This window comes from Ailuropoda melanoleuca, chromosome 5, assembly GCF_002007445.2.
Source record: "Ailuropoda melanoleuca isolate Jingjing chromosome 5, ASM200744v2, whole genome shotgun sequence".
Classification (NCBI taxonomy): Eukaryota; Metazoa; Chordata; class Mammalia; order Carnivora; family Ursidae; genus Ailuropoda; species Ailuropoda melanoleuca.
In genome coordinates, this window is record NC_048222.1 from 37,335,307 (window position 1) to 37,361,434 (window position 26,128).

Genomic DNA, 26,128 nt, shown 5'->3' on the forward strand with positions numbered 1-26,128 from the left:
CAAGATTCAAAGCAGGGGCACCCGGCTGGCTCAGTTGGAAGAGTATGTGACTTGTGATCTTGGGGTCGTGAGGTCAAGCCCCATGTTGGATGTAGAGATTAAATAAATAAAAAAGTTATAAAAAAAGGAAGATATAAAGCAAATATACTCTGCTCACTTAAAAATGCTGCTTAAAGCAAAAAAAATTATAGAATTTATAACTGTACAAAATACTATAAAGGTATAAGGCATATATAACAAAAGATTGGGTTTTTTTTTTAAAGATTTGATTTATTTATTTGACAGAGAGAGACAGCCAGCGAGAGAGGGAACTCAAGCAGGGGGAGTGCGAGAGGAAGAAGCAGGCTCCTAGCGCAGAAGCCTGATGTGGGGCTCGATCCCAGAACGCCGGGATCACGCCCTGAGCTGAAGGCAGATGTTTAACGACTGCGCCACCCAGGCGCCCCAAAAGATTGGTTTCTAATGCTCCTTTATCTATAGAATACTGATGGGATAATCTTACAATGTCAATGTGTGAATGGCAGTAATGTTAGTTTCCTTAAATGAGGAAAAAATCTCCAATACGTTCAACAGTACTGCCACTTGACAAGAGTACATGGTATCATAACGTTAATATTCCACCTGTAAGGCACTAATCTGTTTAGCATGAGGTCAACCAATACTTAAAACTGACATAAAGAAAAAGCCATTTTGACTATGACAAAAAAATAATAGAGAAAATCAGCTAACTGTAACCCTTCGCTTAGGGTAGAAAAATTCAAATAAGACTTTATATTAGAATGCAGAGTATTACAAATATCATGGTCATCTAACAAACTGTCCTAAAAACAATGATGAAAATAGGTAGATCCATTTTAAACATTTTTATATTCTATGGTATTTTAGAATAATTTCTACTTTTGATATCTAAATGGAAAAGTCACCTATAATAAGGCAATACTGAAATAAGGTATACATGGGAGATTATATAAAATTTTAGTTAAAGTTCTATGCTCTAAATTTAGATCCAATAATTATGTCAACTCAAAACATGATAAAACAAATTTATCTTACTTCAAGTCTGTTTTTCTGAAGTGATGGAACCAACCATTAGTTGTGGACTTTTGTTCACCTATTTTCTTTCTGAAAGGACTGAAAAGCTACAGTTGGGCTTAGGATCAGACGCTAAGGGATTATGCCTTAGCATACCCTAGGGTTTTGCTCACTGTGAGGAGTAAAACAGCAATGGATAGAAAAAAGAAAAAGAAAAGAAAAGAAAGGAAAAGAGCCCCTATTTTTAGACCTTTTTTTGTATGTCCTCTTTACATGGTGCCTATCACATTTAGAAAAATGCAATTTAAAGTTTGTGTGAAGGTGAATCACGTGTCAGCCATCAGGCAAACACCTTGAAGAGGAGTTAAATAGCAAATTTCATTGTCAAGTATGTAGTCATTTCTTAAATTTACAACTTTTCTTAGTAGGCGGTCAGAAATGATCTGTCAATAATAGTTGGTTTCTGTGTTATTCTGTTGATTTCTGTTTTATTCAGTTAGTAAGAAGATCGGCCTATTGTTGGTTATCTGTTAACTTGAGCCAGAAAGGAAAAAAATGTGAAGCCATTTTGACAGTTTGCTGGATACGAGAACTAAGAAAATTTAATTTCCTTCGAGCCAAAATAACATAAGCAATACCCCCAATCCTGGAAAGCACAAGGAGAGTCAAGCCTCAGCTACAGGAACACTTTATGTAACAACCTGAGTTCCTAACAACTACCAATACATTCTGAAGGTCAATGAAATAATTTCCTCCTTAAAATATCAACTGGCACTAAAAGTGACAACTGCAGGGTAGTCTGAGTTTCTCTCACTTGGTTTCGTCCTGGTTATAGAATTCATATGGTGTGCCTAACCAAGTTGAAATAGAGCTTGGAAAAAATGCAGAGAATGATTTCCTAATAAAGGTAAAATTATGAACCATTTTTCATAAATATTGAAAATAGCCTAGAGGATACCCTTGCCGTAGAGAAGAACCATAATGAAGGAAAAGTCACACCCAAAAACTTACAGTCTGGTGAACTTTAGTAATACAATTACTAAAAGAGATCATTAAAGAACTTGTAACAGTATTCTTGCCCTCCAAAAGAAAACAGAATCCTTGCTTAAAATTTTCAGTGACATCACAAAGAGAAAGCAGAATCCAAATAGCAGTGTTTTACTAAGAGAAGGAAGGAGGTACAAGAGGTCCACAAAGGCAGTTTTTTATTATTCAGTTTTTATTATTCAGTTTTATTATTGTTTTCAAATGCCCTACAGATACTGCAACTCCTTGGGGCCGAAGACACCCATGACCCTACCCTTGTTACAACTCATCTAATGGGAAGGTTCTATAGATTTTCCTCTATTGTATAAGTTCTGGGCAAGATCTTTACTGACAAATAAATAGATTGACCTAGAAGCCAGAAATGATCGCCAAGAGAACTTTGATTGCGTAAGCCTTTAAACCTCACCTGTCCAGGCATTAAACATAGTCCAAACGACTTAGTAATGGCGTGAAAGAGGACCCACCAAAACAAGTTCGGAAACCACAGAGAAAAATATTTCTACTTGAGGGATTAAATTAATTCTTCTGGAAAAATATTTGATAAAATAGTAATATTATTTACAAAGTAGATGCTGGAGAGACTGCAGTGAGCACTTTAGATATGCACCTTTGCCTTTGTCAAGTTTACAGTCTAGCAGGAAGAACAATTTAAAGAGAAAGTTCAGGGGTGCCTAGGTGAGTGTCTGACTCGGTTTCAGCTCAGGTTGTGATCTCTGGGTCATGATATAGAGCCCCATGTCAGGGCTCCGAGCTTAGCGTGGAGTCGGCTTGAGATTCTCTCTCCCCTTCCCTCTGCCCCTCCCACTCGTGCTCTCTTTCTCTCTCTCTCTAAAATAAACAAATCTTTAAAAAATAAATAAATAAAAAGAAAGTTCAATAAACTATGGAACTGCAATAGTTTACTTCCTGTAGAAATATAGGAAGCTATGAGGAAAGCATATAGCAAGACCCCATAGCATTGTTCACTTTGTAAACTCAAGACATACTGAGAAATATATTTACATTGTAACTCAGTCCCCACATATCTATAGTAAAACAATGTACACACACAAACTCATGTATAAACATACCCATATGTAATTAAAACTGGAAAATATTCATGAAACAATACTTGTCCTGAAAATGTGGGACAAACTGATATTTTCTATTCCATTTTTATTTCCCCAGCCTTAACCACGAGATTGATTTTAGGATCCCCGTATGGGTTTTTTTTTTTTTTAAGATTTTATTTATTTATTCGACAGAGATAGAGATAGCCAGCAGGAGAGGGAACACAAGCAGGGGGAGTGGGAGAGGAAGAAGCAGGCTCATAGCAGAGGAGCCTGATGTGGGGCTCAATCCCATAACGCCGGGATCACGCCCTGAGCCGAAGGCAGACGCTTAACCGCTGTGCCACCCAGGCGCCCCGCCCCATATGGGTTTTGACCCAAAGACTGAAAAACACAGACCAATGGTATTTTTAAGTCAGCGACATTATTGCTAAAGATGCAAATTCCTGAGCCCCACCTTAAACTACTGAATTAGAATCCATGGAAGTTGGGCCCGGAAAGCTGCATTTTAGCAGGCTCTCCAGATAATTCTTAGGCATATTAACGTTTGAGAACCCTTGTTATCATTTCATCTCCAATCTAAAGGATGATCAGGAGTTATTCAGGCAGCGAGCAGGCAGGAAAATATTATTGCCAGAAGCCATGGCAGATGCAAAGACCGAGTGGACAAGGAGGAGCATGCTATGTTTAAGGAAGCTCAGTGGAACAGAGTCTAGATCACTACGGGAAGGCAATGAGGATGGAGAGGTAGACATGGTTCATTCTGCAAGTTCCCTTTTCTAGTATGTTCCACACTACCTCAAGAATAATTAAAAGGAAGGAAATTGTAACAAATGCTACAGCATGGATGAACTTTAAGGACATTATGCTAAGTGAAATGAGCCAGACACAAACAGTCAAATACAGTATGGTTCCACTTAGATGAGATATCTAGGGCAATCACATTCACAGAAACAGAAAACAGAGTGGTGGTTGCCAGGGCTGGGGGAGGGAAGAAAGGAGAAATGTTATTTAATGGGTACAGAGTTTCAGTTTCATAAGATGAAGAAGGTCTGGAGATTGGCTGCACAACAACGTGAACGTAACACCACTGCACTGTACACTTAGCAATGATTAAGATAGGACACTTATATGTATTTTACCACAATTTTAATAAAGAATACACAAACCAAGAGTCCTGAGCTCATATTTGATCCTCACTAGTATTTGACTCAATGAGACTGAATTCCCCTCAGTTCTAGAAGCAACAGCAACCATTCCCTTTGAGGCAATCAAGACACTAGAATTATAAACCCTTCTTCCTTTTGGGTTTTGGTTTGTTTGTTTGTTTAAAAAGCTTGTTAAAACTTTCTACATTGGAGAATGAAAGGAGAGAGAGACCAGAGAGAGGAATCAATTCCAACTTAACCTTGCGCTGAAGACAGCACCCTACGGCCGTCTCAGCGGAAGAGATGAAGCTGATGGAACACTCCAGTTTTCGGGTCAAGATCATAAAGTACCCTCCTGAGGGTCACAAGTATTTACTTTATCCTCGACAAATATTTTTGTCTATAAAGCTTTTCCTCGTGAAGGAAAATTTTGCGTGATGTCTACGTTAACACATATTCTCATTTCAGGGTGCCGTAACTCACTGGTTCCCAAATCGAGGGATTGGGAATACTCTGAGAAGCCTTAAAAAATTACAGATCTCTGGCTCCACTCCAAATCTCCTGGAGCAGATTACCCAGCAGTGAACCAGTGACTATGTATTTTTAAAGTTTCCAAGGATATTTTTATGTGTAGCCTATTTGGGGAAAATCACTCAAAGAAAAGACAGTTATGAGAACGGCTGCCTGAGCACATGCACTTACCTCTCTCCACCCTCTCAAAATCTCTTTGAAATGAATGGACATAATATGAAAACACCCATAGCTGTACTAGAAAACCAGGAAGAGTGCCATCAGCAGACCAGAACACTAAGGAATTTCTGGAAGATACAAAGTAGATGGAATCAGTAAAACCCCAAATTGCTAAAATCCTGCAATGAACAGGATCATTTTATACTGTAAGTGTTGCCAGCAGAACCTTAGAATATTCCCTAGATCAGAGGCAACAGTGTTGGCAGCAGATGTGGGTCAGCTGTCCGGTAATTATTGAAGAGTTTGGTAAAAGTTTTCCAGCATCTCACTCTCAGAGTAGCTGCCTTGTGAATTGTCCCAAGGTTGAACAAGATGAGAGAGGAAAGGCAGTGCTCTGGGTAAATTCTGGTGGCCAAGATGAAAAAGGAGCCTCCATTTCCAGAAGACAAGTTTCTTGTGCACATCATAAAGGAAAGTCCAACTGGGTTGATATCCTCCCTCCGCCCTATCCTATGTCCTCTGCAGAGATCCTATACTCATAATTTGCATTCACGGTGATTTTTTCAACCATTGCTGACAAAAAAAATCCATCTAGACTCTCACTTATAAATACGAACTTCCACCCAAAAATCAAAGAAATAAAGAAACAAACAAACAAAAAGAGCATTTTTGTTTGGTTTTGTTTGGAGAACAAATACAGGATTAACTCTGAGGGAAAAAAGTAAATTGTAGAAATCAAAGAAATCTTTCTCTCATCCATAAACTAAGAATAAGCCATTAAGAAAAAATGTAATCAGACTGCTTGGAAATTTCATGAGAGCAGAGAAAAACAAATCAACCAGACAAACAGTACCTCAGAAGAAGAGGTGAATAATGGAATGACCATGTCTGAAGACTGAATTAGATATAACGGATCCCCCTGATTAACCACAGAATATTACTTTCAGGGTGATCATCATAAAATGTACTCTGGCAGGTCCCTCCAGTGTTCTGTGGTCTGGAGGAGGGCCCGGGTGGGGCAGGAGAAAGGGAGAGCAAGGACCTCACTGCAAGTCCAGACAGGGCAGATGTAGTGAGTCTGCCCTGAGCCTTCTGAATCAACTCTGCCCAGCTTGTGCCCTCCACCTGGGATGTCCAAGTACCCTTAGCTCCACTAAGGCCTACTCTTCCTTTCGCACTGGGTCCAGGTACCATTTCCCTCTGGGAAGCCTTCCTTCACTTCCCTTCCTCAGGCTGATTTCTATTTTCTAATATCCCCACAGATCATCACAACTAAGTTTAACTCACACCATAATAATTACCTATTTGTGTCTCTGCCTTCCTCAGCTTTGAGGGATAGTTTAACCTCAGAAGCACTGGTTCTGTTCAGCTACATAGACATGGATACATGTCATTCATTCTCTAAATACATCTTGCGTGCCTACTGGTAGTGCTAAATGAACTGTTCTAATAGCTGCAGGAAAATATACAAAAGGGGTTCTGTACACATGACATTAAACATAGTTACCTATTTAACCCATGTTGGAATTCTCTGTATTCAACAGGGTGCCATCACATTTTGGAACTTTCTGAATTTCCACCAGGTACCTAATAGTTTATGTAAATGGCCCTCTAAGAATTCAACAATTTGGTCAAAAATTAGGAAGCCCTACTATAAAACGGTCAATACGTTATTGTCTCCCTGAAATGGATATACAATTAACTGGATGTTCTCATTGGCTTAATATTATCTGTGAGTTCCCCAGATGGAGTCCTAAAAGGTACTTTCAGCTTTATGCTGCTGTTTCTACTCTTCTTGACCTCTGTCACTCCTGGGCCACTAAACTGTAAAACCAGACAAATCTATTATGCCAGGACTACAGCAGGACATGGGGGCCCTGAAAAGATCCTACGGTTATCACTACAAATCATCTGATGCCCAGCTATCTGAGATATCTGTGTCATGAGTAAAGCTAACAGAAATGTTTTCAAGGCTTGCACTCGGATTTTTTTTCCCCAGCAGATCAAATCTAATCTACATACTATCTCCTGGACTACATGTGTCAACAGAAACAGAACAGAAGATGTACTGAGCCTCAAAGCCGATGAGCTGGAATTACTAGAGTAAGGTAAAGGGCTAAGCCTATGTAGAAACACAGAGAAAACAATTAGTAAGAAAATGAAACCACTAAAATTGTTGACTCACTACTAGCTCAATTTCTTGGGAAATCAGGCTTTTTAAAGAAAGTTATAAGACAGGGAGGAGGACAGTGAAGCATATGGCATTGATTACCTTTAATTGCCCCTACAAAGTAAATATTCCTTAATGACAGTGTGACAATGACCAAACGATATATTATATATGTGACAGATACAATTTTCCTCTGGTAATTTTTCTCCTTAAGGCACAAAAGATCATTGATTTGGGGTACATGAAAATCAGAGGTCCAATTTACAAAGTAGTATTTCGAACCGATAGGTTTATCATCAAGTAGCATAGCTTTTCACAGCTCATGGAAAACCTATCATGGCTGAAATAAAACTAAAAATGTTTTTTAAAAAAAAAGAAAGTTATCAATATTAATCCCATTAATCATATCTTTATTTTGCCAGTGAGTAAAACTCCTTTCGAGGTTGGGAAGAAAATTCCCTCTATATAAGCAATTCAAACCAACTCCCTATAGAGCCAGGACTTCAGAAGTTCAAGTTTCCTGGGGACCTGGGAACATCAAAGCCCCTATACACCCAAACTTGTAACTCTCTTTAAATACTCAACACAATCGAGGCAAGAAGCAAAAGCAATGTGTTCCACTGTAAGTTGGGGAAATCTAAGGGTGCCCAGCACTTTAAACAGCAAATATTGTGAGAATGAAAACCATCTGCTGAAAATAGTTGCTAATGGTCTTTAGGTAGAAATTTCCTAAAGAAAATTAAGTGTCCCTTACACTGCCATTAAAAAGAAATCTACCTCTCCAACAAGATGGAAAGACCACTGGAATAGCACTCAGCATAAACTGAAAAGAGTATGAAAAGTCTTGCAGAAAACATCAATATTTTTTCCACAGAAGAGAAGAGAGACAGAGTAAGGGTATTTTCTTAGAAATAATGCCTCAATGCAACGTTCATTCCCTGGATTTAATCTCTAACTTTTAGACATAGCACAGAGATATGGAGTTAACATTTAGATCTGATAGGGGAGGAAAAATATGCAAACAAAAAAATGCATGAAAGCTAAACTGGGTTTTTTGTTGTTTTTTTTTTTTTTAGTTTTATTTATTTTAAGTAAACTCTGCGTCCAATGTGGGACCTGAACTCCTGATCCTGTGATTGAGAGTCACATGCTCTACCGACTGAGCCAGCCAGGTGACCCTAATCTGGTTCTTAATAATCAGAAGCATAGACCTTGAGCTCAGGAAGAGATGTGTTCTGAACTCTTCTATACTTAGTTCTTACCTTCTTACAAAAGCTGGTGCAAAATACAGCCTTCTAGTTAAACTAAAGAACAGAGAAGCAGTTATAAGGCATAGTTCAAACTGAGTGGCTGGGGGAAAGAGAAGGAAAGAATGAGGGAAGGAGTAGAGGGGTCCTTTTGCATCGAAAAGCCTGACTGCCTGTCTCAGCTCTAGTTCTGAAATCTTCCACACTGACACTGAATGAGACAGCATCACAATGTAAAGGAGAACAGGCTTCAGATCTTTGGAAAACAAAATGTATGCATTTATACACTCTGATCTACTGTTTCTTAGCAGCAATAGTTCTAAGTAGGGATAGCAAGTTAGAAGTTACGGCCCAATTAGCAAGAGGCTCAGTGACAAATATAGCCTGCTATATCAAAATTGCTTAGTAGCTACACAGCTTGGAGAAGATAATTTATGGAAGAAATTCTAATTCAACTGACTGGTGCAGTAAGTGTCAAACAAAGGATAGCAAAATATATGTTGACATTTCCACATACACATTTTGCAGAAGAGCAACCCCAAAGTATAATTAAATAAAAAGCACGTGCTATACTAATGTCATCATTTTAGCTTTAGAGGCTCTCACCCGCACCAGAGCTTTGTTTTTCCACGAAGAACTGTCATATGGCCCCATCATTTTCAAATTTAAAATCTTACATGACAACAAGATTTTCCAAGGTACTTACAATCCTCATTTAAAGCACTAGAACCCACACAGCCAGGTTATTAATAAATGACAAACTGGGAGGTTCCACTTACGTAGAGATATTGTTGAAGCTGAGAAACAGACGTTGGAGGCAGGGCAAATTATCCACATCTCTCTAGAAGGAAACAGAAAGCAAAAATTGATCAGCTGAAAGAAAAAAAAACTATCATACATGTCTTCTCGCTCAGCTGTTGCAATACATATTCACTTCTGTTTCCGGCAACCTTGCTAGAGCACTGTTTTCTACCAGACACTGAGCTCCATTCTTCTCCACTGCAGATTAAATGGGAGGGTGGCAGTTCATCCGCAGAGCGAGCTGCACCGCTCGCAAGGTAAAAAGCACTGAGGAGAACAGGGAGAGATGCTGCTGCTAGCCTCTTTAAGCATGCTTTTGGGAAAGAAGCCAAAATGCTACTTCAGCAATTCAACTGTAGCACAAATATAGTACGATCAAACATTTGTTAAAAATCACTTTTAAAAGGAAGCTGTTCAAATGTTTTAAATTTTAAATTTATGCAATTAGCTTTCACAACAGTGCTGAGAATTTCAAAGCAATTTTCCTCACTCTTCTCAAACCCTTGGAAACACACCACCCAGTTATAAATGAACCAATATGCTGACAATTTCCCCATAAAACGGAAAGCAGATCATGAGTTTCACTGAAGGGCAATTTCCAACCTAAGCAAACGTCAGACATTCTTATGACTGGAAATCACCCCTGTTCTGTTCAGGTACGGCGTCCCAAAGTAAACCATGGCTGTTTAAATGCAGTCTTATCCTTAGCAAATATTGAAATGTTTTGGCTCAAATGATTTTTTTTTTTTTTAGATCACAAAATAAATACAAAGCTACCTAGCTTCGTTAAATGAAAAGACACAGACTTCCAAAGAGTCTGGCATACACTGGAGTAATAGAACCTTAAGCAGCTTCGTGATTACCTAGTCTACAATCTCCTTCTGCACATGAGAAGTGAACAGTTGAGGCTGTGGCAGAGGCAGGGTGGGAGTGGGTGGAAATGTGACCCAGGACTACATAGTGCCCTAGAGGCTGAGACAGGACAAGATTTGTTATCCTGACTTCAGTTAAAATTCTACACACTGGCACTTCTCATATAAAATGTTTTTCTCTTTCTCTTTTTTTCATTAAAAATTTTTTTTTCAAGACTCACTTTAATTTGCTGGATGATGACCCAGCTAAAATATCTGCTGTTAATATGGAGTATGAAACTTCGGGAGACATTTCTCTCTCTTCTCTCTTTTTTTCCTCTAGGACTGATTCTTTTTTGAAGCATAATTAACATACAGTGTTTTATTAGTTTCAGGTGTACAAGAAATGTTTTTCATTTTTAAGGGCAATATCATTTACAATAATCCTTAGTTACAGGAGTTGGAATAATGCTAATATAAGTATATATATATTTTACATATTATTGTGCCCAATATTTAAACCCAAATCCAAACTTGTTTTATGTTTCTATGAGTCATTATCTTTCCTCTTCCCTTTTTTCCTTCCTCCCTTTTAAAACTACCATTTCCAAGACCTCAGTAAGAATTAAGGCAAGTACATTAAAATGACAACCAAAGCTAGCTTTTCCAAAAATGCCTCACTTATTTATTTTTGAAAGCTTGTTATACAAAGAAAATATAAAAGTGGTGGGATTGTGGCACGGCCACATCTCACTGGTTTTTGAGAGGGCACAGGAGAAATGAATCTGGCTTAAGACATTCTCCCATGGAGTTTCCCTGTACACCATTCTCCAACACTTTCTCAATCTCGCAGACCCTAAACAGTGTAAAACAAATACAACTGCCAGTGATCAGAACATGGGCTATGTGTACCATTCACTTGGCACTACCATTCTCAGGCCCACCCCTGAAAAGCCTGTTCCATAGATGTGAGTAAGAGGTTTTTAGAGTTTTTCAACCGTGGCCAAGGAATAAGTCTGGAGAAAACAGGAAGGCAGCCAAATTCCCCACAGTGGGTGATAAGCTCTATATGTTGGCCAACTTCTTGAATCATCTCTACAGCTTCCTCTCTCTGATATTGCCAGAAATGACAGCAGAATGGGGTAGAGAAGTGATGGACCAGTGGTAGGTCTCGTTTTATTCCAGGGCCCTACTTTCCAAAGAAATGGTGGCTTGCTTCCTATCTGGTCTCTAAAAGTATGGGTCATAGCCGGGCGCCTGGGTGGCTCAGTCAGTTAAGCGTTCTGCCTTCGGCTCAGGTCATGATTCCAGGGTGCTGGGATTGAGCCCTGCATGGGGCTCCCTGCTCAGGGGGCAGTCTGCTTCTCCCTCTCCCTCTGCCCCTCCACTCTGCTCATGTTCTCTCTATCTCTCGAATAAATAAAGAAAAGCTTAAATATATGTATTTATTTGGGGGGGAGAGTATGGGTCATAGCCAAACTGAAAGCCCTCTCTGTACTCTCGGGGTTTTTTCTCCCAAATTCTTCCTGAAATCTACCTGAGATATTTCCACGCACAAGCATTGTTTGTTGACATCTGACTGGGAGAAGGTGAGAAGCAGTAGCCAAGATCTCCTTTAAATCAAGGCACCTTAAAAAAAAATACGTTTGCCTCTTTGAGCTCCAGCCTACCATCTTCAGAGACTACAGACACCTTTCAAGACATAAGTTTTTGCCAATTCAAATTACATCAGGCTTCAAAAAAGGTTTTTTAAAGCTTACTTGATTAAATTATAATGTTTTGTATTTATCTTCATTTATGAAATAAAATTTTACCAGAAGTCTTTATCAAATTTTCAAATCATTAGCTGTCATTACTTGGTAGAGCTATAAAAAATATTTCCAACAGGGGCACCGGGGTGGCTCAGTCAGTTAAGTATCCAACTCTTGATTTTGGCTCAGGTCATGACCTCAGGGTCATGAGACTGAGCCCCTCGTCAAATATTTACAACAAACTGAAAAACGAAACTTAGAATTTAACTACATATATCCCTATAACCAGTTAAGTAGGTAGTCCTTCCAAGAACTTTAAAAAGCAAAATACCCACAATCATTTTCCTGTTCCAAATTTCATTTCTATAAAAAAATTGTAACTTTAATCTTGCCAGCAGTTTTAAGATATACATTGTAATGAATTTCTAGCATTATAATAGACAAAAACAAAACATTTATCATATCAATTATTTGTGAGTTATTTATAATTAAAAAAAAAAAAAAAGACTCATTGAACGCCACTGGAAGATGACTCCTCTAATATGAGAGAAGAAACCAAAGATGGAGATAAGTAAGATCCAGGGAGGGGATTCACCACTGGAGAGAGACAAAAAAAAAAAAAATCTTAGGATGTCATCTCATGGTTTAATACCCTGATCCAATATTCACTTTGCAAAGCTCATCTTGCTGTGCTGGACAATCCTAATTGATTCATCAGTATGAACCAAGCCCCTTCACTGAAAGACCCACTTTAAACCAAACCCCCAAGAAATCTCATAAATAAAAATCCTGCCTTTCCCCTTGAAGACATCACTAAGACTATGTCAAGGTAGTGTGGTCTTCTTGCCAGTAAGTAATAATCTCAGCTTTTCTTTATCAACACGTTATCCCGGTGATATTCCGGGGGAGCCAGCATTTGACAAACTACTTATCCAAAAAATATAATTATTTTGGAATGATGGGGAAAGGAACAATGGAGGTTTAAGGATAATGTAAGAAAGCTAAATCCTCATAACTTGAAGGGAAAATCAGCACATTAATTTAATTGTCAATTGTTAAGCCCTCCCAACAAATCTCTTCTGGAGGGAACTATTTCAGAGGCAGAGAAACTACTGCAAAGTAGTAACAATGTTAACATAACTACAATGATAAAAACAAGACAAAATCAAATATTTACATATAAGGGAATATTTACACTTTGTGTGTTATTAATCTGCTCATAGTCTCAAATTACATTTAACAAAACACAATTCTAAGATCACATTCAAAACGTTTTTTGAAGATTCAAAACAGTTTTATATATATTTTAAAATATAATCCTTTAAAATTAGACTTCAATAAAATTACTACAGATTATTGAGAGGATTATAATTCCTTCTTTTTCAAAAGAACAGTGACTTGCCATTTGAAAAACATGCTTGTCCTACTCTGCTTAGACACGATTTTCCATATTCTTAAACTTGACAAAAGAACTGAATGATTCAGCAATCTGACCATGTGTAGAACATCTATTACTGAAGCTATTTTTGGAGTAGCTTCCTGCAGAGGAATAAGGAAGAAAGGTGAAGCGATGGAGGCTTTGGCATGCATCAAGTAGGACAAAGAGGACTAAAAAAAACATCACAGCTACTCTCACTTTGTTACCTATTCTGTCATAAATAAAAATAAATACATAAATATATAGGGTAATTATTTTGAGAACTGAAAAGAGATTTATTAAGCATTGAATAAGTTTGAAAAAAAGCAAAAAAATACTTCTTTCTATAAAAAGATTTATTAATTCCAAAATAACTACTAGATACAGCCATCACTTTTGACATAGAAACATATTATATGAGAAATTATATGTGCAAGCCATCATATCAACAAGTTCAACCATACATTTAAATGCCAGCTTAAAAAAGTCTATTTTCAGGGTGCCTGGGTAGCTCAGTCGGTTAAGCATCCAACTCCTGGTTTTGGCTCAGGTCCTGAACTCAGGGTCATGAGATCCAGCCCTGTGCTCAACAGGGAGTCTGCTTGAGATTCTCCCTCACCCCCTCGCTCCCTCTGCCCACTCCTCCATGTACATTCTCTCTCAAATAAAAAAACTTTTAAAAAATTAAAAAATAAAAAAGTCTGTTTTCTGGGTCTGTTACCAAAAGTGCATATATATATATATATATCCTTTTTTTTTAAGATTTATTTATTTTATTTATTAGACAGAGAGAGACAGCCAGCGAGAGAGGGAACACAAGCAGGTGGAGTGGGAGAGGAAGAAGCAGGCTCCTAGAGGAGGAGCCTGATGTGGGGCTCGATCCCAGAACGCCGGGATCATGCCCTGAGCCAAAGGCAGACGCTTAACCGCTGTGCCACCCAGGCGCCCCTATATATATCCTTTTATATTTATTTATCACCCATTTTGTGCGTGTGTGTGTGTGTGTGTATATATATATATATAATATATATTCAATCTAGTTGCAAGCTATTTTTCCAGTCCGATTTTTTTCTACACACAATTTAATCCCCACAGGGGAAAGAAAGAGGGAAACTAAAAACCAGACTAGTAAGCAGGCACCGATACTCTAACTATGGAGATTTCCAGTCTTTATAATCTAGGAAAGCTAGATATAACAGCTATGAGGAAAGAGAAAAGACCTCAATTCCATAATCACAGGCCTTTGCTCACTTGAATCTGTAGTTAAAATGTCCATCACATGCATGATCTAACAAGACTTGTCATAAACCATGATTCCTGGCTTTCATGCTCCTACCACTCCTGGCAACATTCTCTGGAAAGACCTAAAACTCAACTCAGGGTTTACAGTACTCTGACTATCCCAAACTACTAACCTATGGGGAAAAGTTAGCATGAGCAAGAGTCAGCAGAAACTTTAGGCAGCAAATGTAGAACTGCTCAAATATTAAGAAAATATAGTAACTGGATAAAGACTATGGAAGATCTATGTTTAAAATTATTAGAGAAATAAATCTAAACATGAAAAAATATAAGGTACTACAATAAGATCTGGGCATTTATGAAAAAAAATCATGCAGAACTTCTAGAAACAAAAAATTATGGTCATTATTAAAAAGTCAGTAGATGGACTGAAAATCAGACTAGACAAAACTGAGGAGACAGTTAACTAGCAGATAGCACTAAAGAAGTAAAAAGAATGCAGAAATGTAGCAGAGAGAAAAAAAAATGATAGACATTTTAAGAAAAAAAAGGATAGAACAAGAAGGTCCATACTATATCCAGTAGGTATTTAAGAAGTAGAAAGAGAGAAAATGGAAGGAGGCAATATTTGAAAATATAAAGACTCAATAAGTTCCCATAATTAATAAAAGATAGGAATCTGCAATTCAGGAAAGACAAATACTAGGTATGCTAGTAAAATTACTATATTTGATCAAACCTAAGATACCATCTTAAAATTATTTTAAGTAACACCTGGTGTTACCAATAATAAAACACCCAATAATAAAATAATTTACCAATAATAAAATATCACTAGAATTTTTATTTCATTATTACTCAAAGAGTTCTTTCAGATTTGTTTAACCATATTTTTAATCAAATATCATCCTTATACATACATAAAAATTAAGCAAAACAAATTCATTAAATAAATGAACTTCAAAATATCCCCATTTACCATAAAGTTAGACAATGTAGTTCGGGCATAATGGTGTACACAAATAGATGGAACAGAAGAGACGGTCCACAAAAAGACTCATTTGATTATAACTCAATTCCAACAAAGATACCAATTCAATGAGTAAAGAAAGATCTTCTCAACAAAAGGTGTGGAGCAAATAGACATCCCTATATGGGAAAAATCAACCAGGATCCCTACCTCACACCACACACAAAATTTAGTTGAAGATGGGTCAAAGGCCCTAAGTAAAAGGTAAAAGTATAAGCCTTTTGGAAGAAAACTGAGGAGAACATATTTATGATCTAGAGATAGGCAGAGATGTCTTGTTCAGGGCAAAACAGGAATTAATGATAAAAGAAAACTAGTTGATAAACCGTACTTCACTAAAATGTAAGCTTCTACATATCAAAAACATTATTAAGAAAGCAAAAAAGCAAGCCATGCAGAAAATACACCCAATACATATACCAAATAAAGGACCTGAAGCTAGAATATAGATCTACTACAACTCAATGATAAAAAGATAACCTATTTTTTTCTTAAATGGGTAAAAGACTTGAACTGATACTTCATATGTTAGAATGGCCTAAAAGGGGGCGCCTGGGTGGCACAGCGGTTAAGCATCTGCCTTCGGCTCAGGGCGTGATCCCGGCGTTAAGGGATCGAGCCCCACATCAGGCTCCTCCGCTATGAGCCTGCTTCTTCCTCTCCCACTCCCCCTGCTTGTGTTCCCTCTCTCGCTGGCTGTCTCTATCTCTGTCAAATAAATAAATAAAATCTTTAAAAAAAAAAAAAGAATGGCCTAAAAGTACTTGAAAAGATGCTCAGCATCCCTAGTTATTCATCAAGGAACTATAAATTAAAACCACAATGAGAATCATAGAATCACTAAAATTATAGACTGTCAATATCAAATGTTGGCAAGGATGTGGAGCAATTAGAACTCCCATTTATCGCTGCTGGAATGTAAAATGGCATAATCACTCTGTAAAACTGTTGGGCAGTTTCTAATAAATTTAGACATCCACTACCTTATGGCTCGGTAATGATGTTCTTAGTATTCACCTAAGAGAAATGAGGTACATGTCCACCAAAATACATGTATAAATAAAAGACTACAAGAATATTCATAGCAGCTTTATTTTTCGAGGGCCCAAAATCTACATAACAAAGATGCCTATGAACAGAAGAATGAAAACACAAATTGTATTATAATTAGGAAATAAATGCAACTCAGTTCATTAAAAAGAATTACTGACACACACCACAAAATGGATGAATATCAAAACATGTTTAGTACACAAAGAGTACATATATTTTATATATATACTTCATGAAAAGTTCAAAAACAGGCAAAATTAATCTATGAAGAGAGAAGTCAGAAACTTCCAGGGCAGGGAAAAGTACTGACTGGAAAGGGGCACAAGGGAGCTTTCTGAAGAGAAAGAAATGTTTTCTATCTTGATCTGAGTGGTAGTCAGGTGAAAGTACATTTATGTAAAAAAAAAAAATCACTGAACTGTACAGTTAAGATTTGTGCATTTTACTGTATCCAGATTACACCTCAATAAAGCATGGAGGAAACGTCTTCACATTTAGAGCCCAACTTTTTTTTTTTTTTAAGATTTTATTTATTTATTTGAGAGAGAGACAGGATGAGCAGGGGGAGGGGCAGGAGGAGAGGGAGAAGCAAACTCCCCACCGAGCAGGGAGCCTGATGTGGGGCTCAATCCCAGGACCTTGAGATCATGACCTGAGCCCAAGGCAGACGCTTAACCTACTAGCCACCCAGGCACCCCTAGAGTCCAACTTCTGAATCACTATTCAACTAATAATGTCCATGCTTTTCACACCATATTGTATTCTGTGCCATCAAGAACATTGGTGATGCTGGATATCCTAAAACTGTGCTCTGTTATGGTGCACAGAATTTTCTTCAAAACTAGTGACATCCATTCAGTGTATTTTTATATTGTTAAAGTAAAGAAACACCAGTACTGTGTTCTGAACGTTTGTCTCTTCTCCAAATTCATATGTTGAAATCCTGACCCCAAAGGTGATGGTATTAGGAGGTGGGCCTTTGGGAGGGGCTTCGGTCACAAGGGTGGTTCCTTATGAATGGGATCAGTGCCTTATGAAAGAGATCTAGCCTCCTCCACCATGTGAGGACACAGAGAAAACGTGCCAGCTATGGACCAGAAAGAAGGCTCTCACCAGAATGCAACCATGCTGCCACCTAGATCTTGGACTTCCCAGCTTCTAGAACTGTGAGAAATAAATTTCTCTTGTTTATAAGCTACCGAGTCTGTGGTACTTTGTGATAGATTGCAGCCCAAATGGTGTGAGACATCAGTGTGAATTGTACCACAGCTTCCTGTTGCTTTGAAATGCTTTCATCTCTTCCAAGGAGTTTGCTCAATTTCTCTTGCCTTCGGGTGCATTGCTTGGCATGTGATAAGCAAACTCTCTGAATCTATCCCAGGAGCAAAATATAACACAGCTTCGCCAAACATGGTTTTCTTCCTTTTAAAGTATTTGATTGTTAATTAGCAAGAAAATGTGGAATTGCAGTTATGCCTCCAAAGAAAAGTATATTAGATTTATGTCTGTTGTTCTTCCCTTTTTGAATACAGAAATGTTTCATTTCCATGCCAAATCTTGGTGTAACTTTTTTAAAAAATATTTTTATTTATTTATTTGACAGAGAGAGACAGCCAGTGAGAGAGGGAACACAAGCAGGGAGAGTGGGAGAGGAAGAAACAGGCTCCCAGGGGAGGAGCCCGACGTGGGGCTGGATCCCAGAATGGTGGGATCACGCCCTGAGCTGAAGGCAGGTGCTTAACAACGGAGCCACCCAGGTGCCCCGTAACTCTTTTTAAAAAAGATCTTATTTATTTTATTTGAGAGAGAGAGAGCATGGGCAGGGGGAGGGGCAGAGGAAGAGGGAGAAGAAGACTCCCTGCTGAGCAAGGAGCCTGAGGTGGCCTCATCCCAAGACCCTGAGATCAGGACCTGAGCTGAAATCAGACGCTTAACTGACTGAGCCAAGAAGGGGCCCTATCGGTGTAATCAATTTTTAAATACATTTTGAACAGTGATTAAACTGAAAACATATAGTACCAATAACTGAAACGAGCATAGTATAAAGTTATAACCAAGTTCACATATATTTAGCAATGAAATTGTCATAGCCTATCCAATAGTGATTTTAAGAAGCCATGCGTTTCAAAACATATTCAGATTTCTAAGTTGGTGAAATGTGGAAAAATGTGCATCCCAAAATGGTGAAATATGGTAGTTCCACATCCCTACACATCTTAGTGAGTCTGAAGAACTTCAAAAAGAAATCTTATAATCTCAAAAGCTACCAAAGAAAAAGAAGACCATGTACAAAAAAGATAGTAGACAGTTTAATGATAACAATAGAGTTCAAAGACAATAAAACATGAGCTTCAAACACCTGGGAGAAAAATAACTGTCAATCAAGTCAGACCAACCATCATGAATAAAGACAAAATAAACACATTATTAGACAAACATAGACTGAGAGAGCTTACCACCAGAGTCATTTTAAAGGAAATTTTTCTAAATTATATATTTTCAAAAGAGTGGTACACCCAAACAAGCGTGTGGGTGAATCCAAATAAGCACTGACTGAAAACACCAACAATTAAAATATCTAATTTTGGGAGTAAAAAGATAAAAAGAAAAGCCTAGGAAACAAAAACATCTAAAACGGCACAAGGTTACCGGATTAAATGATTCTAGGGTCCTTTTTTAAGAAAAGGGTAGGGACATGTATTAACTCTATAATTTAAGTCAAGTGTGTATTTTAAAACATTAAGAGTAACCATTAGAGTGAATAAGAAAGAACAGAGAAAACTCCATCAACCCACAGTAAGGTGCACACGCACGCGTGCACACACACACACAGACACACACATGAAGTGCAGAACAAACAGCATGAAATAAAAGCAAGTGGTAAATTTATCAGTAATCACAATTAGTATAATAGACTAAAGGCTCTAGTCAGAAGAAGGATTCTCATATTGTAAGTTAAAAAAGAAGTTGTGCACTCTTTATAAGAAAAAGGTTGAAAGTAAAAGAATATGTAATATGACTCAATGAGAAGAACTCAGCATCACTTCTGCTCCTGCCAGACGTACACAATCTGAATCTGATCATGAGGACACGTCATTAGACAAGCCCAAACTGAAGGACATTCTACAAAATAATAAACCACTATTCTTCAAAAATGTCAGTGTCATGACATACAAAGAACGATGCACATACTCTTGCAGATTAAAGAAGACAAGGGAGACATAACTATAGGATGCAATGCGTGATCTTGGATTTTCTTTTGCTATAAAGGACACTAGTGAGATCATTTTTTTTTAAAGATTTTATTTATTTGTCAGAGAGAGAGAAAGAGAGAGCACAAGCAGGGGGAGTGGCAGGCAGAGGGAGAAGCAGGCTCCCCTCTGAGCAAGGGGCCCGATGACGTGGAGTTCGATCCCAAGGCCCTGGGATCATGACCTGAGCGGAAGGCAGACGCTTAACTGACTGAGCCACCAAGGCGTCCCTGCTAGTGAGATAATTAAGAAAACCTGAATGGGATCTACCGATTAGATAACAGTATCCTATCAGTGTTAATTTCCTGATTTTGATTATTGTAATGTGGTTATATAAGAGGCTTCTTGTTTTTAGAAAATACACACTGAAGTAGAAAATACACCATTGAAGTGGCGATGAAGGGGCATCATGCCTCACCTTACTCTTAAATGGCTCAGGAAAAAAGAGAGAGGGACTTGTAGATAGAGAAGGACACAAAGAATAATCAAAAGAGAGGGTAAAGCATGGCACCTGGGTGGCTTGGTTGGTTAAGCGTCTGCCTTCAGCTCAGGTCATGATCCCTGGGTCCTGGGATCAAGCCCCGCATCAGGCTCCCTGCTCAGTGGGGAATCTGCTTCTCCCTGTCCCTCTGCCCTTCCATCACCCTTGTGCACGGCAAGCTCTCTATCAAATAAATAAAATTTTAAAAGAGAAAGAGAGAGGATAAAGCAAATGTACTAAAATGTTACCATTTCAGGAATCTTTATACTATTGTTGCATCTTTTTCTGAAATCATGCCAAATTAAAAATTAAAAAAGGTTAAAGAATAAAAAAGATAAACCAGGAAAAAAATAACCAAAAGAAAGTTGGTATTAACATTAGACTAAATAAATGTTAAGGCCAAAAAGTATGATTAACTTCTTTACCTATACTACGTAGATAGAACAGGGCCTGGCATGCATATAGTTCATGCTCATACAATACTTACTCAATGAAGGAGTCAGTAATGAAGAGAGTGGAAACACAATGATCAAAGGAACAATTTACCACGAAGATACACCAATTTTAACCTTGTGTGCACCTAGAAACAGCTTCAAACAGTGACCACATACTAGGGAAACATATTGACAGTGTGTATTGACTGTAAATGTTGAATGTATGCTCGGCAATGCAGCGAACCTCAACAAACCTCACAGATTACATATAATTCACATTCACTTATGTGAACTTATGGGAAGAAGCTGAAGTGGTTCTTAGAGGGAAACATATAGCTTGAAGTGCTTCTGTTAGAAACTAAAAAGGACTGAAAACTAATGTATCAAATATCCAACCCAAAACTTTAGAAAGAAAAAGCAAAAAGAGAAAGTAAGAGAGTTAGGAACAAAAATAGATAGAACAATATTTTTTAAAAGCCAAAGCCAGTTCTTTGAAACTACTAGTAAAATAAAGAAACCTCAGGCAATACTAATCAAGAAATAAAGTACAAATAAGCATTATGAGAAACAACAACAGGGACAGGACGACAGAGAGAATAGCTTAAAAAAAAAAAAAAGTGAATTTAGATAAAAGGAAACTATATCAAAATTGACACTCACTATTATTACTGAGCCAATAGTTTAAAACTACCCAGACTATTTTACAGATAAATTCCTCCAAGTATACAAGGAGCAGATCATCTTTAATTTCATATAAAGTGAGATTTATACCAAATAGGAAACCAAAATAGGGAATCACAGAATATTAAAATCGGAGGCACTCAATTCATTTTACGACGCTAGTGTGACCTTGATATCAGAAAAGAACAAAAAGAAATTACAGACAAATCTCACTTAACATAGATGTAAATATTGTGAATAAAATATTAATAAACAAAATCCAGGAATGTATATGAAATGTAGCCCATAAAATACATAATAACCAAAAATGCTAGAATGACTTACCATTACGAAATCTTATAATTTCCAAAATTAATAAATTAAAGAAGAAAAAATCCATATGATCAGTCTAAGAGCTGTATAAGAATCATCTAATAAAATGCAACAACCATTCATAAATAAACTTAAGCAAACTAAAAATAAAGGATAGGGGCGCCTGGGTGGCACAGCGGTTAAGCATCTGCCTTCGGCTCAGGGCGTGATCCCGGCATTATGGGATCGAACCCCACGTTAGGCTCCTCAGCTATGAGCCTGCTTCTTCCTCTCCCACTCCCCCTGCTTGTGTTCCCTCTCTCGCTGGCTGTCTCTATCTCTGTCTAATAAATAAATAAAATCTTTAAAAAAATAAAAAATAAAAAAAATAAAGGATAATTTCTTCAGACTGATAAATGGCATTTAGTAAACATAGCTAGTGATATGTTTCCTTTAAAATCATGAATAAGGCAAGGATGCCCACTTTTGCTTCTTTATTCAGCTTTGTAAGGGAGGTATGGTCAAACTGGAAGGTCAGTCTAGCTCAGTCAAACAAGAAGAAACAAAACATATAATGATTAAGGAAAAACTATAATTGTTCACAAAAAATTAAAATTTTCTAAATAGAAAATCTAAGATAACCTACAGATATATTATTAGAATTATTAAGTGTCAGAGCATGGTTGCTAAATATACGATCAATGAACCAAAATCAACTGTGGCTCCATATAGTAGCAACAACAGTAAGAAATCTATTTCTGATCAAAATAATTTACAATAGCAAAAAAAGTATAAAATATCTGGAAAGAAATCTAACAAAAACAAGCTATCCACGGAGAAGAACAAAAATCATTAAATGTGACATATACGAATTGAGAGATATGCTGTATTCATATTATGTCTTCATAGTAATATGCCATGTTCATATTATGATAGTAAAGGTTCAATATCAAAAATGTCAATTGTCTTCAAATTCAAAGATATTCCAATCAAACGACCAGTAGGGTTATTCATGAAACTTGACATGCTATTTTGAGAATGTATATAGAAAAAGAAAATAAATAACATTTTTTTTTTAAAGGAAGAAAGGAAGGCTAGGGAAGAGAAAGGAAGATTGGGGACCTCATGCTACTAGTTCTTAGGGCGTAATAGAGATTACAGTTACGAAGATAGTGTTATATTGGAACATTAGATAGAGATCCAACAGACCAGAGAGGCCAGGCACAGACTCATGCATATGTGGATATTTAATCTGCTAGAGGGAGATACTGCCCAGGGGAGAGGGAAGGACAGAAATAATCCATTTTTCAATAAATGGTGCTGGGACAATTAGCAATCCATATGAGAAAAAAAGAAAACAAAGCTGGATTTAAGAATCGCTTCCAAATAGATAAAACATGTGAAGGGCAACTTCAACCTTCTGTTAGACAACACAGAAAAATATCTTCATGTCCTCAACCTTTAAGGGAGGATTTTTCAAACAAAAAAACCAGAAACCATAAAGAAAACTATTTGATTTTTACTTCTGTTCCTCAAAATACAGTAGAAACAAAAGAAAAAGAAAAAAAAAAAGAAAAAACACCTGTCGTTATAGTGGGCAAAGGATAAGACTATTCAGGCAATCTAAATGAGAAGCAATCGCAATTATCACAAAAGAAGAAAGATGGAAGGCATTCAGCCTCATTGGAAATTAAAATTAAAATCTCAATGCAATGTAATTTCATAGTTAAAAGACTGGCAAAAAATAAAAGGTCTGACAATATCAAGTATCAACAAAAACGTCAAGTTAAAGGAACTCCCAGGTAATGCTGATGGAAATGTAGTTTGGTTGTACCAAATTTTTGTATCAAGTTTTGGACAAAACTTGATGATATCTAATAAAATGAAATGATGAGCATAACCCTGGCACCCAGCAATGCCTCTCCCAAGCTCTACCACTGAGCATTCATTGTTCGACAAATGCAGGTTGCGACCAATTTTTCATTGGTTAAGAAATCAATTCAGTAGGTTGAAACCAAAGTTTTTGATAGAAGAGCAAGGGTAGGCATAGCTTCTTGAAATGCTTGCTTCTATTATTTATAACATGCCCATATAAATATTTAATAATGGTATTTAATAACTGGGTTTTCATGTAAATTTTATTTACTACCATAGATTATGGTCTGAAAGCCACTGTTCTAGAGAAACTGTTATACAGAGCCACCAAAAGACATGTACAAAAATGTTATTTGTGACACTTTTTAAAAATAAACAATTGGAAATACTACCGTCCATAAGTAGAAGAATGAATAGTTAATGACAATCATACAATGGAATGATATATAACAATGAAAATTATGAACCAGAGCTACAGATAATAACACAGACAAATCTCAAACCATGTTAATAAAAGCAAATTACAGAAAATATGTACGGTGTGATGAACATTTAAAAGCACACCAAAAAATTACTTGATATTGTTTCGGGAGGGGTACATACATATATGGCATAGGAAACAGACATTCATGGGAATAAACACCGTACTCAGAATTGTGCTTATCTCTGTAAAGGAGGGAGGGAATGTGATGGGGGAGGGTTACTCATTAGGCCTTAACTATATTTGAAGGGTTTTTATTTAAGTTGATTGGTAGATAGACACACATGTTGGTAATATTTCCCATTCTTTTCAGAATGTCTGAAAGGTTTCACAATTGTTTAAAAGGGAAAGCTACCGTATAAACAAAAAAAAAACATTTGGGACAGGAGAAGATGGCGGAGGAGTAGGGGACACCTTTTTCAGCCGGTCCCCTGAGTTGAGCTGGATAGGTACCAGACCAGCAGGAATATCCACGGAATCAGCCTGAGACGCAGGAAGATACATCTGGATCTCTACAAATGAACATCTCCAGCGCTGAGTATCGAGGTACGAAGCGGGGAGCCGTGAAACCGCGCACAGATATCGGAAGCTAAACAGAAGGGGGAGGGAGCCGCCGTGTCAGGGCGCCGGGAAGCGGTAGCCACCTGCAAGGGGGAGCGGACAGACCGCGGACCCGCACGCTTGAGACAGCAGGCTGAGAAGGGAGCTCCGGGAGCGCACGCGGGACGGCTGGCGGTTGGCGGGCCACCTGCACGGGGGAGCAGGCGGACTCGCGGACGGCACCCGCGAGACAACAGACTTAGAACGCGAGCTCCAGGAGCGCGCGCGCAGGGCGGCTGGCGGGCCACCTGCACCGGGGAGCGGGCGGACCGCGGACCCGCACTCTGGAAACGGCAGACTGAGTCCGTGAGCCGGGAGCGTGCACCACCAAGCATCTCACGGAGCTCCGGAGCTCCGGTGTGCTCACTGGATCGAGGCTGAGACCGGGAGCTCCGGGAGCGTCCGCGGGGCGGCTGGCGGCTGGAGGGCCACCTGCACGGGGGAGCAGGCGGACTCGCGGTCAGCACCCGTGAGACACCAGACTGAGACGGGGAGCTCCGGGAGCCCGCGCGGGGCGGCTGGCGGCGGGCGGGGTTGGAAACACAAAGGACAGAGACGTGCCGGCCCTGGAAGTGAGGGCTGGGACGCCGGGTGTGGGGCGCACAGCCCGGGATGCTGCAGGGTTGAGCAGCACCAACAGAAACAGAGTTAAAGTGGCCAGAACATCAGTGGAGAACGATCCGCGATCCCTCTGTTCTGAGACAGAGGCTGAATTTCAGCCGCTGCTGCTCTCTCAGAAGAGGCATAGCAAACCGCCAGGGAAAGCCGCCAGAGAACAAAAGCCCGGAAATACCGGCTCACAGGGTGCCCATCCCCATCCCCCCTCGCAAGGGACACAGAGACTCTACCCAAACAGGGTTTTCTGAGTACCGGCAGGCAGGCCCCTCCCCCAGAAGGCAGGCTGAAAAATCAAGAAGCCCACAACCCGGAGCGCCTGAGTGGCGCAGTCACCAAGCACCTGTCTTCGGATTAGGGTGTGTTTACAACGTTCCGGAAAGGAGTCCCTCATCGGGCTTCTCCACCGGGAACCTGCTTCTTCCTCTCCCACTCCTCTGCTTGGGTTCCCTTTCTTGCTGACTGTCTCTCTCTCTCTCAAATAAATAAATAAACTCTTTAAGGAAGAAGCCCACATCCCTAAGATCTCTATAAAACAAGGGCGCACGGCCTGGGTCCCAGTCAACACTTGGGCTCTGGACAACCCTGCAATCTCTCTTCATCAGAATGACGAGAAGGAGAAGTCCCCCCCAGCAAAGAAAAGATAATGAGTCTGTGGCCTCTGCCACAGAATTGGCCTCGGCCACAGAATTAATACATATGGATGTATCCCAATTATCAGAAATGGAATTCAGAGCAACAATGGTCAAGATGATGAGTAAACTTGAAAAAAGCATCAGAGAAAGCGTTGCTGAGAATATAGAATCCCTAAGGGCAGAAATGAGAGCGAATCTGACAGAAATTAAAAATTCTATGGGCCAAATACAGTCAAAACTAGAGGCTCTGACGGCC

The 26,128-nt window shown here is 38.6% G+C and overlaps 1 protein-coding gene across 4 annotated transcripts in view; it reads right to left on the reverse strand.

The window, feature by feature from the left end:
- Nucleotides 1-26,128, reverse strand: part of LRRC49 (leucine rich repeat containing 49) — a 154,995-nt gene that overhangs the window by 93,789 nt on the left and 35,078 nt on the right. For all 4 annotated transcript variants that reach the window (XM_034660736.1, XM_011228817.3, XM_002922323.4 and 1 more), the window contains one exon: nt 9,163-9,224. In XM_034660736.1, the coding sequence (XP_034516627.1) occupies nt 9,163-9,224 (62 nt within the window). The remainder of the gene's footprint in view (nt 1-9,162; nt 9,225-26,128) is intronic.